This window comes from Strix uralensis, chromosome 20, assembly GCF_047716275.1.
Source record: "Strix uralensis isolate ZFMK-TIS-50842 chromosome 20, bStrUra1, whole genome shotgun sequence".
NCBI classification, from domain to species: Eukaryota; Metazoa; Chordata; class Aves; order Strigiformes; family Strigidae; genus Strix; species Strix uralensis.
In genome coordinates, this window is record NC_133991.1 from 10,259,247 (window position 1) to 10,271,610 (window position 12,364).

Sequence of the window (12,364 nt, forward strand, 5' to 3'; positions counted from 1 at the left end):
ACATATCTTAGACCTAATTTCAAACTTTGAGATGCTTATGTGAGACTAATGTACATTTTTTAAAGTCACATTTTTGCTATCTTCAATTATTTCTGTTACTTCCACAAAAATAATACGTCATCAAAAGCCTCTCTTGACAAAGACATACATAATGACTTTAAATAAGCAGTAGAGACCTATGCAGTTGCCAGATGTCCACATCAACTTTTTTTTTAATTAGTAAGCTTTTCCTCCTGTTTAGGAGGGAGAAGTTGTCATGTTCCACTAGCACCAATTTATTATTGCCATGATTTTTTTCCTGCCAGAGAGAAGCTGATCTGCAGAGCTGCATACGCACTGCTATTCAGGATTTAGAAGGTCCTCATTTGGGCTGCAGCAGAAGTCATTTCTGAATGATCTATACACAGAGAGCTCTCGGCAAACAGAAAAAAAAATGCTGATGCATGGTATGCAGGAGCACTCATCCTCCTGATGTCCTCGATTCCTCAACTAAGACATTCTATCACAGGTATGGAATAATTAACTTAAGTGCAAGGAGAACATGATAATCGCTGATCAGGTGATAAAGCCAGCTTAGCATTCTTACTGAATCAGAAGCAGTGCAGGGAATGAAAAAGGAATACAGCACAAGGGGCAACGCTCAAAGAGGCTTAGCCCTCATCCCCAACCTAAAATGTCAAATTCTGCTGAGAGAAAATTACTGGATACAGTAATGCTTGAAGGAAGAAAACCCTTCCATTTCCTCAGAGCAAGCAGAAATTGTTCAGGGCAAGTACAATCAAGCTCTGCAGAACTTGAGTATTTCATTTTCAAAAGCTGAACTTCAATAGCTAGAAGCAAGATGAAAAAAGTGATACCACATCATCTTCTTGGAAAGACAGGTGGACAGGAATAAAAGAGCTAGAACCAGTTCAGTTTTCCTCAAAAGCACAAAGAGAAACAGAACATTTTTGTTTATTCTCCATTTATAGCCACCACTATTCATATGCAGTTGGCAGCAGCAGAACTAACAGAATCTACCCACACCATCTAAATGCTGCGTTACCTTAAACACATAACTGTGTAGTTTTATATGATATTGCTACTAAACCCTGTACTAGTTTTTCAAGCAACAGAACATCTTTCATTATTTCTAGAAGGCATACTTGTTTTTACGAAGAAATTGTGCAACCTAAGGCCACTTAAATGAAAAGATACCCTCAAGAAATATCCATCAATTAATAGCTTAAAAATAAATAAAATAATAAAAAAGGCTGACTGAGGAAGGATCTGTGTAACAGTATTTCAGCTCTTTTCATAATCACCTGATGTTCTACTTCCTGAAGCAAGGATTCCAGAAGTTCGGTTTCTTGAGTGAGTGATGTCTTTTGACCTGTTTAAAAGAAAATAATACATGTTTAAAGAAAGAAAAAAAAAAGACACACTCACTGGATTTTAAGAAACTGAATTTCAACACACCCCCCCCCCCCCGTGGAAGCTGCCCCAAAACCTACTAAAAGAAAGGATTTCTAAATATACCAAGGGTGATTGAGAAAACATTTTTAAAGCAAGCATACGTTTTTAATTAGAGCTGTAGTGAAGAACTCGCTTGAGGTTAAGACAGTAATGAAACACTCTTGTGTCCCAGAAATGGCAGATTTGTTGTTCTGGGGTGCTTTTTAGGCAAAAAAAAGCAGGTTTGACTTCCCTGAATTCACTCCAAACAAGCATCTCTTTTATATTAGCTGACACTTTTCTCCTAAAAGCCACCATTTCTCTTGACTTTGATGTTTAAGTGTTTTCTTTACCAAAAAGAACAAACAATGTTTAAATGTGTTTGTGCATTTCAACTGGCATGAAGATCATGACAAGAAAGAACAAAAAACTAAGTTATATTTGCCTGTTTTCTATCATGGGGATTTACTTTATCTCCCATCATACATTACATACCTGAGGAGTGTTTGGCAGTTGTTAGAAAAAAAGGTGTCACCTGGACAAAATATTAACCTGTACATACAAATAATTAAGATGTTCCACCACAGCTTTAAGGCTGATCTTTAATTAGTACACACTAAAACAAATCTTGTGACTGATTACTGTATTCAATATAGACACAAAATATGTATGAACATATGCATCCTGGATTTAACTTAAAGATTCTGAAGTACTGACATGAATTTGAAGAGAAACTTGAAACATAAGCCAATATATATTTATTATGTTGTTTTGTTTTTAATGGAATGAACCAAGAGAATAAAAACAAGCTTTATTAAAGCTAAGGACATTTTCCAGGCATGGACATTTTGTGTCTTCTTTGGGTGGGTGGCAGGGAGAGGCAGGGCGTGTGTATGTCTGTGCATCAAGATTTCAAGCATCAGAAATACAATTTCAGCACAGCTATTTACTGCCTTACTTTTATTTCCAAAACAAGTACATAGATACAAGGTCAAGGACCTATCTGTCTGGGTACTTTGATCTATTGGTTGCATACCCTGCAAAACTAAGGTCATAAGTTTAACATTTCAAGAGTGTCTAAAGAAACTGATCTCCCAAGATGCCATCTTTACTATGTGCTCCTATCAATGCATTATGGAAATGAAAGCACGCATGGAACAACCAAGGCACAGATGCAAAATCAGCTGAGCAAAGCATGCACACAGTTATAGCCAGCTGAGGAACATTATGTCCTTCTCCTCAAAAGCTACACTTCATTTTTAGTAGTGTTGCTTCTGTAAGGTTCAACATGTGTAAGCGTACACCTGTCTTCTCACCTCTATTCATACCAAAGGAGAGTTAAAGTGACCAGTCCCCGGTTAGCAAGTGTCAGGAGCCAAACTAGCAGCTGATTCCAGATGCCACGTTCTTCCTTTGCAGACTGCCTACACGTATGGATCTGAACTGTTGCTCACCATACACCTCATATAGATTTTTAATGTAATTTAAAAAACTAGAACAAGTATATATTACAAAGATGTCAAATTACAATTATGGGTTTCTTGGCTAACACAAATTATGGTGTAAAAATACTTCAGGTGACAGGTACTAAACATCTTCCAATCAGATGGAAATGCTCTCCAAGTTGTCAGAGAGGAGTCTCTCACAGAACACAGCCAGGTTATGCCTAACAACTTAGAACTGCATCACAGTAACTACATAATTAACTAAAAGCTTTGCTGTAGGTAGCTTTCTGTCAGCAGTTAACTTGCTTAACACCACAAAGTGTGTAAGGAGTCATACTCCCAGGGCAAGAAAGTTTCTCAACAGATTTCTTTACACATTGTTAATATATTGCTCCTACTCATAATAAATCCGACAAATACCTACCCATTAACGTTATAAGCTTGTTCTTCAGCTGTGTGTCTAACCGGGCAATCATCATCTCCACTGCATTCCTGATTTCCCGAACTCGCTCATCCTTCGCGCTACGCACCGCCTCCACATTCCTCTCCTAAAACAGGGTTCAGGAAAAAACAAAGCCTTCACGCTTCTGTGTCTTTCATTCATTTACACATTGACTCCACTCTCAGATCCCAGAAATGCCTAAGCCTCCCTAGAGTCCCCTCCAGCCCTATTTTTCTATGAGGGAAAAAAAATAACCCTGGTCTTACTGAAGCTTACATGCTTAAAGTAAGAAAAGAGAAACGTGTTTTTAGATGAGCTGTATTACAGACTATTCCTGTCACCAGTTGTAAATATCCTTTGACTTTTACTGAACACCTAAGCGTGCCCTCTGGTGGGTGACCAAAGGTTAACAGTAAAGTTGAGCAACATTTTCTCATTACAGAGAGATTTGTCATACGGGGATTCTTTAGTACCAAAATTTGTAAATACAACTGCCAGTTTCTCTTCTATAACTTGAGCAGCACAGAAAAGTTACCTTCTTGGTAATAAGAATAATTTGATAAAAATCGCACCCTTCACCCTGGAAGGTGAACGCTGCAATCCTCTCAACATTTTACAAATACTTACAAGTAGCCCACTTGGTGATAACAGCCACCTCTGAGCTGCAGCAGAGCTGATCTACCACTGCATGAGACAAACAACTACCTGAACAACAGCACAGACAAAAACTATACGGAAACTTGTTTAAAAAAAACCTTATTCACGCAAAGACTACACAATAAATGTAACAGCATTCAGCAGAACACAAAAATAATCCTTCCTAGAACTCAAGAAACTGTACTGAATTGTTGGAATTCCCACTGAAACTGTCAAAGCTGAACATGGTGATATTTGGATGTCTAACACATTTACCCCTAAGGGGAAGAAAAAGGAGGTGCACAAACTTCCAATCTCTAATCGGTGAGCTACTTTACAGCCCATCCTGTAGACTCAAATATACTCAAGAGTTTATTCTCCAAAAGAAAGGAAAATAAGCATTTTTTATACTTGTTTAGCACGGCAGGCTGCACTTTTATAAGCGTTGACAAAAATGTATCTTTCAAAGAACTGTGCAACTCTAGCTTTTAAATAGCATACACCAAAACAAAAACTCCCTGTTACCTAACTCCCACCTTTTTCTGTCTGGCAACTACAAAAACAGTATTGAGAATACGTTGATCTTTCCACGTTGCATAAAAAGATTGTAACTAAAAAGTAAACACATCTCTCTATGGGATAATCTGATTATCTTCACAGAAGCAACAGCTTCTGCGCAGGTACCGAAAACATCACGAGCATACAAAATGGCGTACTATTTCCATTTCCCACTTCACAGTTACCCTTTGACAGTGGAGTACTACAGAAAAATTTAACATTCTCTAGGATCAATTTCTTACCACTTCTTGCACCAAACTGATCAGTTCCATGAGTCTTCTCCTAAGCTTTGCCACTTCTTCATTTACTTTTGTGACATGTTGCTCATAGATTTCTGCCAGTGGCTTAAAAGTATGTCCCCCATGCTGTCAAAAAAGAAAAATGGGGGGAAGGAGGTGGAGAATAATAGAGCATCTCATTTTAACTTTATTCCACTCCTATTAAATTACTGAGAGGGGAAGAAAGCCTCCTACTGTATCACTTGTTTTGGAAAAGTTCCAGAGCAGCTTGTACGTAGGAAGTCTGTCTTTCACTTCCCTTCATAAGAAGTCATGAATTTGGCTTTCATACCATCAAAGCTTCCTGTCAAGAGTTATTTGGAGGCTCAACAGTCCTCCAAAAATATACTGTTTCATTCACTGTGAAATTCTCTAACAAATCAAATAATGATAGAAGGGTTATTTTTTTTTATTATTAAAACACCCTTCCCAAACAAAGGCAGCATGCTGTTAACCACTTATATTCCAAACAATGACAGCAGTCTCTCCTTGAAACACTCAAAGGATAATAAACAGTGTGGTGAATTGTGCTACTAATACAGCTTTGAAGATATTCAAGATTACAGGCAAGGACATTTAAATAAAATAAGTGTTATCTATATTTTCTGAGAAAGACTTCTTCCTTTCCCATAAAATTCTCACCACCATCTAAAGTTTGTCCAAGACATCTTGAAGTTTATAACAAGGAAGGTAATTCTGACCTCCTTTTGGCAAAAAGTCATTGTGCTTCTCTAATTATAAACAGAAGGTATCGCCTTCCACAAGCATTGTTCACATTAAATTATAAATACACATGCAACTACAGTATTTGCACAGCAATTCAATAGCCATAAGTTTCAGAGCATTTCTAATTCTTCAAACTGCTGTCAAGCATCATGCTTGCAGCCCCTTATTGTAGCATACCATGTGCATATAAGCAAGCAAGTCTCTTCTTACCATTCCTCCCCAAAGGGCACACTGGTGGCAGATACACTTCTTACAGGTCCAGCAGAAAACACTAAGCTTTTCATGATGATTTTCACACCTTAATCAAAAAATACACACATCATCAACAGAAAATAGCTATGAATTTTCTGCAAACTCTATTTAATATCTTCACTTGTTTTGCTATCTGATACTGAGAGTAAAGCACAAAACATCAGCACAGTTTTGCAAGAATACTACTTACATTCAGTAAAAACCTTTTGTAAAATAAATGTTGCTCTCGGTATTCTCTCAGGAATTACTTCACAGAGAGAAAGTACATTACTAAAATTGGATTTCTACCCAGCAGATAAAGGATATCATCAATAAATCAAGCTCAGAATTCTCAGTTAATACTTCACATTATTAAAATCCTGATCATACAAGACCTGAGGTAACCACAGAGCAACAGCTCATAAGCTTTTTGGACAAACTGATCTTTGTCATTTTTTAAAATTTCAGGAACAGAATGAATCAACAAACCAAGCACAGACCTAAAATACATGTCTCTCCCTTCCCCCGCCATTAGCATTCAGGAACATGGGGAGGAGGCAGGCATAGAACACATAATTAGTCCCTGACCATTTTTCAATGCTTCTTATCACACTTTTCTCCTGCAAATCTCCAGAATGTATCTTAAAACACATAGTAGCACTGGTAATAAGCTGAAAACAGGAGAAAAGCCTGCTGAGAAAGTACCGACAGTTGCTCCTAGGAAGAGAATATATCGGAAAATACAGGAGGCTCTAAAGACAAGGAAGGAGAACGAACAGCAGTAACGTGACAGATGCAGCAACAGCAGTGCTTTCTGTGGGACTTTATATATTTTCTTTGATCTCAAACCGGGTATATCAATTACATTTTCGCAAGGGACTAGAAGATATCTTCTCAGACCAGCTTCTCTGCTTTTATGTGCTGAGATACCACATCAGCACCCACAGTCTTAATGTACAGTCACTAAGAAGGGCTAAGAGCCATACGAAGTATTACTACCCTTCATGTTTCCCATATCTCTCATTTTAACTTTATTAAGTCAAAACAGAAATAGGAGTAGTTTTCTAGGCAAAGACACTGAAGAGCTTTTCTCGTTCCATTAAGTATGACAGAAATGAACTCCAACTTTTAGTCAGACAGTGAGCACAATTCAGCTTTTAAGTAAGTAAAAGTTATCAGTTCCCCAGTTCTTATAACGAATTGAAATTAAAAGCCTGCTCATATAAAGCAAACTGCAAAACGTTTTATGGGAAGAATGCTCCATTTACTTGTCTTTTTCGTTTTCCTCGTGCTTCGTGAGATTGCACAGTTGAAGCGTATCAAGCTGCTGTGTGACCTCTTCTGCCCAACGACAGTTTACGAGCTCTCGTAGCTGCAGTGGGGCTCTGCAAGAAGCATTAGAGTTAGAGCAAGAACTCAGCTCCAGGAGCTAAAACAGAAGAATTGAAGTGAATTCAGTTCATCAGTCCTGCACTATCAGAAAAGTCACGGGAAAAAAAAGCAAAAGCTATTTCAGAAAATAAGGAAAAAAAAAAAAAGTAATGTTTTAAGTTGATTTGCTCATTTGGGGGCTGGGGAGAGGCGGGAACCACAAGGAACTACCCCACAATGACATACAGAGTAGCTACATGGGGAACCCAAAAACTATTTCCAGATTTCTTGATAGGCTCCTGGATAACGCTGGGCAAATAATTTCATTTCTCAGTGCTTCTTCAATTTCTCCCATTATTCAACTATCCCCATTGCAGTGCTTTTCAATTATCCGCTCTGCAAAACGTCAATATATTTACCTCCTTACAAGCTATTGATCCTCCTTAGAGCTATTGATCGAATACTTTAAAAGCTGAATATTTTAAAAGTTCTGCAAAAATGTTTGGTTGTTTTTAAATACCTCCCTTCCCTTAGGGGAAAAAATATGCTACCTTCCAATTTTTGGTCTATCAAGAGCTAGAACTACTGGGTACTCAAGGACTAGAAGTGCTAAGAGGGGATGGGGTAGGGCACTGCATTAAAAAAAACAACCAAAAACCAAACAACACATTGCAGCTACCTCTCAGACAAAGCTGCAACACAAGGTAACTCCCACAAATTATAGGTATAAAAAAAGTACACACTTCAGTTTGAAAACTGAAGTTTCTGGTCTCTGACTCTCACAAGAAGCATATAAAGAGTTCTAAGGGGATACTCTCTAGTTACTCTTATTACACCAACTACTTGCACTGAAAACAGCAGTGGCATAGGGGAAGCACAAAGATCTTGCTTAGCCTGTCACAAAACTAGAACAAATTTTAGAATATTATACCAGGGTAAATTTTTACAGTAACAGCAGGCAGGTCTCAGAAATCAAGCTTACAAATTTAGTGCAACCTGCACTGAAAAAAAGATTAATCATAACAGGACAGTACACCCACTTCCTGATAATCTGTTTCTGGTATTAAAAATACCTTACCTACAGTGAGGGCACTGAGCTCTTTGTTCAGTCAGCCAACGCTATGAAGGAAAAAGGAAAAACATTTTTAAAGATACTGTAAGAAAAGAACTGCAAGCAAGTACATTCTATCGTTAATTAAGAGTTACATCTTTTTATTATCTTCCTGTATTTTTTCCTTTTCTTACAGATTTGTAATTTAACTGTTCAACCACTTAGTCACAGAAGAAGCTGCTATCTGTATCTTAGTAACAAAGCAACCACTTTTCTGTAGATGTCAAGACACTTCAGTTAAAATTACGCAGAGAATTTTGAGGTACCAAATATTCTACTAGAAACCACACACCTGGTGCAGACTCCCATAGCCATAGACTATAGAGCATGTTTCAGCAAAAGAAAGCAAAAGATAGAACAAGCATATTTTCGCCATCTAAATTATTAGTCTTCAAGGTAACTTATTTCTTCCTCTCAAGTTATTTATACTCAAGGCAGATACCTGCAGTTCAACGATCAAATCCACAAGGACCCCTTGAATGTTTCTCTTCCAAAAAGCTCCAAAGACAAGTCGCTGAGGAAAGAATTTCACCTGCCCACTACAACTTACAAGTGTAAAAGCTCAGCAGTTGAAGGGCTTATATTTGTCAGCTCACTACTACATTTAAAGATTCTCATGAATAATCTCTCACCACCCAGCAACAATATGTCATCTAACATTCTTAGTTTGTAATGTGAATCCTTCACCTATAGTTCTTGTCAGAGCTTTCAAAGCAAAACGAGGATTGTTCCAATTTCTGGAGATACTACTGGAGGTCTGAAAACCTCAGCTGAACCCTCTCCCACTACACTACCACGTCACAGCGTGTGGACTCGGAAATGAAGTGTTACACGTTGGCAACCATGACCTTAATAAATGAACTGAGGTGCTTCAGATGCTGCTTCAACCTGCTATACCAGACTCCCTCAAGAAATACTTAGCCCCTATCTGATCATATCATACTACTTTGGTGTTTAAAGACATCTCCAAGATAACAAAAGGTGATGTTATGACCTTCCAGTGCTCCGTACTGACAGATGTAAAGTCAGCATTTGATTCCTGTCCCAACTTTTGTCTTCCATCCAGGCATCACTAACTCTCAAAAGATGCTAAAGAAGGGATCATTATATGTCTGTTTCCTAAAAGCAATTATTCCAGATAGTCTCTATAATTAGCACTACTGAACACAATGCACAGCCTGCCTCGTCTTCCCTCAGGGTGTCATAAAAGATTTTGAAAGGGAAACTAAAGGGCACAGATCAGGAAATCTTTGGAACTCCAGGAAAAGGAGAAAGAAAGAGGCAAGAATGTGTTCATAAAATAAGTAGTTTTAAAGTTCATACATTTACAAGAATAAACTATAATAAGCAAACTCACCCGAATGCAACTGAAACAGCACAGCTTGGAGCAATGAGGACACAGACGCGCATCGCGCAATTTCTCCATACAAATAAAACATCGGAATACTTCAGCAATGCTCTGCAAAGGGTAGATTATTGCTATTGTTAAGCCACATACTTCAACCATATCAGAGTGCCATTTATTTTCCAGGCAGAGTGCCAGGTTTCATAAACGTAGTCCCATTCCAAACAGCTACGGATAGCGCATCTCAGAGCGAGATACCACGTCAAACACCAAGGCTCTCCTCCCCACTTTCTCCTACACTACACCAGCTCTTAGCACCCATTTTATAACACTATTCTTCTTCTTCAGGGAACAGTTGCTTTGTTTGGCTTATCTTCTTTGAAGTGGGCCTTTCTGTAGCCAAGATATTCTTCCTGCTTATGTTCACACAGGATTGAACAGTCGTCAGAAAAAACTGTGCTGTACCTGCAGATTCTGCAGCCACGAGCTCCAACGCGCTGCCACGAACCTAATTTGAAACCATGGTAAGTGCTCGTATGAATTATACAGAATGCTAACGAGGGGGGTTGAATGGACGGGGCATTTTTTTGACTTTTATAAGGCTTACATTAAGGCCTACCATTAACACTAGCTCTACAATTTCCACACTCTCTCACCCCCCATTTAATCAATCTCGAGCAATAAAAATGTAATTTAACACTTTTTTTTACTATACCCATTTGAAGAAAGAAGCATTTTATTCTAGAATACAATCACTTCATCTCCCTCCATTCCCCACACGAGAAAGGTATTTTGAAATGCCAAGCGATGTTTGCTTTCCATATGGATAGATTTTTCACTGACAAAGAAGTTTTAAATTCTGTACTGTATAGGAGCTAGACCTCTTCTGGCTTTAACTATGAAACTTTGAGAGATTTTTCGTCTGAGCTGATTTTTTTCCCCACAGAGTTGAAATTATAAATCAGCACAAAAGTGAGGTGTATCTTCAATTTACAGATACCACAGTATCTCCCATACATTAGTGTCATCTTTAATGGCTGCAAACCATTAAAATGTAATACGTGCGTTTGCAGGAAATTATCACACGAGGTCTTTTAAATTCTTCCGCTGTTTGACTGCTATTAATACAGACCACAGCAATGCGTGCAGGCTGCCCAGGTTACCGACAGACACCGCTGAGTGTTGTGCCTTCACGCATGCCAAGACGGGTTCAGTCAGCGCCAGGTCTCCATCCACCTCCAGAAGAGGCATCTCCAACATTCCATCAATTTATTTTCTAACCCTCACTATGTAAAATAACTGCGTGTCACCTAGAAATGCCACCTCTTTACACCCTGCTTCCTCCCTACCCAGCTGCTCAGCGCACATACGAGCCAAAGCTCCCTGCTCTGCGCATCCCTGCCCACCGCGGAGGTGCAAAGCTGTTTTCCGCCTCTCGGGCCGCCCATGGCTCGGTGCCGCTCGGCCCCTTTCCCCTCACACAAGGGAGAGGGACCTGCCGAGGGCTCTGCGGCCCCCGCACCGCCCGCCAGCCCTCCGCTGACCCGTAAATAGGTCAGGCTGCCCTGCCCCAGACTCCCGCGGGAGAGGCCCGGCCCCGGCCGCTCACCGTCCCCCACGGAGGAGAAGGTGCAGCCGCCCGGGCTTCTTCCCCCGCGGCCCCGGGGATGCGCCGGCGGGAAGCAGCGCTTCCCCCGCACCGCCCTTCCCGCCTCCCTGAGGGAGCGCCGCCACCCGCCGCCCAAGCGCTCACCTCCACGCTCTGCTCGTCCATGGCCGCGGCTCCGCCGGCGGGGGAAAGGCTCTCCCCAGCCCCGCTCCCCACGCCGCTGCCCGGGAGTGGAAAGCGAAGGCGTGTGGCAGGTTTAGGCGCCGCCGGGGCGAGGCAGCGCCCCGGCCATGTTCGCGGGGAGGCTCCTCCCTCCGCGAACCCGCCCTGCGGCCGCTGAGGGCAGGCGGGGCCTCCCCGCCGAGCCGCACTGCGCATGCGCGGGGGCCCCCGGCCCGCCCTCCGCACCGCCAGGGGGCGGGGCAGCGCCGCCCGGCACCGTCCGCCGCGCGCAGCCCGCGCAGATCCCGCCGCGGCCTGGTCGCTGCTGAGGGGAGCGCGGGGGCGGCTCAGCGCTCGGCGGCGGCGCTCCCGGCCCGCGATGAGGTGCCGAGCATCGCACCCCCGAACACGGGTTAACGGGCAGAGGCTGTGGCTTTCTCAGAGGAATTGGAAACCGTTGGGTTCTAAGACAAAAAGGTTTGCCCTCAGTTACTGGGCGTTGAGCGAGCGCAAGGCAGCGCTAAACAAAATCGAGCTGCAGGGAGGGATTTCCACACCTACAGGGCTTTAGAAACAGCCCGGTGCCTGTCCTCAAGGTGGCAGTTGCTCTTAAATTACACACAGCACAACCTTAGCTGCAGTTATTTTCCCACTAACCCATATTTCTTTTTTTAGCCAGATTTCACTAATAAATATTTAACACTGTTGGAGGTAGTGAGAGCAAGGATGAAGCCCTGTATTGAAAATGGATCAATATGATTAAATGCTTAGACATTAAATCTGTGAAGTGATAGCAACCTTGTAAGTAAAAGGACACAGCAGCAGACCTAAAATCAAGTTATCTCTGTCCTTTCCTCCCCTTTCTTCTTCAATAGACAACCTGTTCCTCTTCCCAACTGAAAGGGCTCAAACCAATGAATTTCTGATTAAGACTAACTGTGATGGATGAAAGTTTTGCTTGTGTTTGTTTCCCAGGGACTCCTCAACTGTTTTCCCCAGGCCTCTTCGTCTAAAGT

The 12,364-nt window shown here is 41.2% G+C and overlaps 1 protein-coding gene across 3 annotated transcripts in view; it reads right to left on the reverse strand.

Annotated features, from left to right (window-relative positions):
• The window catches only part of TRIM37 (tripartite motif containing 37), a 32,087-nt gene extending 20,554 nt beyond the window's left edge, over window positions 1-11,533 (reverse strand). For all 3 annotated transcript variants that reach the window (XR_012631680.1, XM_074890368.1, XM_074890367.1), the window contains exons 1-8: window positions 11,331-11,533; window positions 9,590-9,691; window positions 8,200-8,240; window positions 7,019-7,135; window positions 5,730-5,817; window positions 4,758-4,880; window positions 3,304-3,427; window positions 1,305-1,372 (exon numbers count right to left, since the gene is read on the reverse strand). Coding sequence is in view for 2 of the 3 variants with exons in the window: in XM_074890368.1 (XP_074746469.1) it covers window positions 1,305-1,372; window positions 3,304-3,427; window positions 4,758-4,880; window positions 5,730-5,817; window positions 7,019-7,135; window positions 8,200-8,240; window positions 9,590-9,691; window positions 11,331-11,351 (684 nt within the window). In the remaining variant the exon portion in view is untranslated. The remainder of the gene's footprint in view (window positions 1-1,304; window positions 1,373-3,303; window positions 3,428-4,757; window positions 4,881-5,729; window positions 5,818-7,018; window positions 7,136-8,199; window positions 8,241-9,589; window positions 9,692-11,330) is intronic.
• Between the last annotated feature and the right edge of the window lie 831 nt (window positions 11,534-12,364).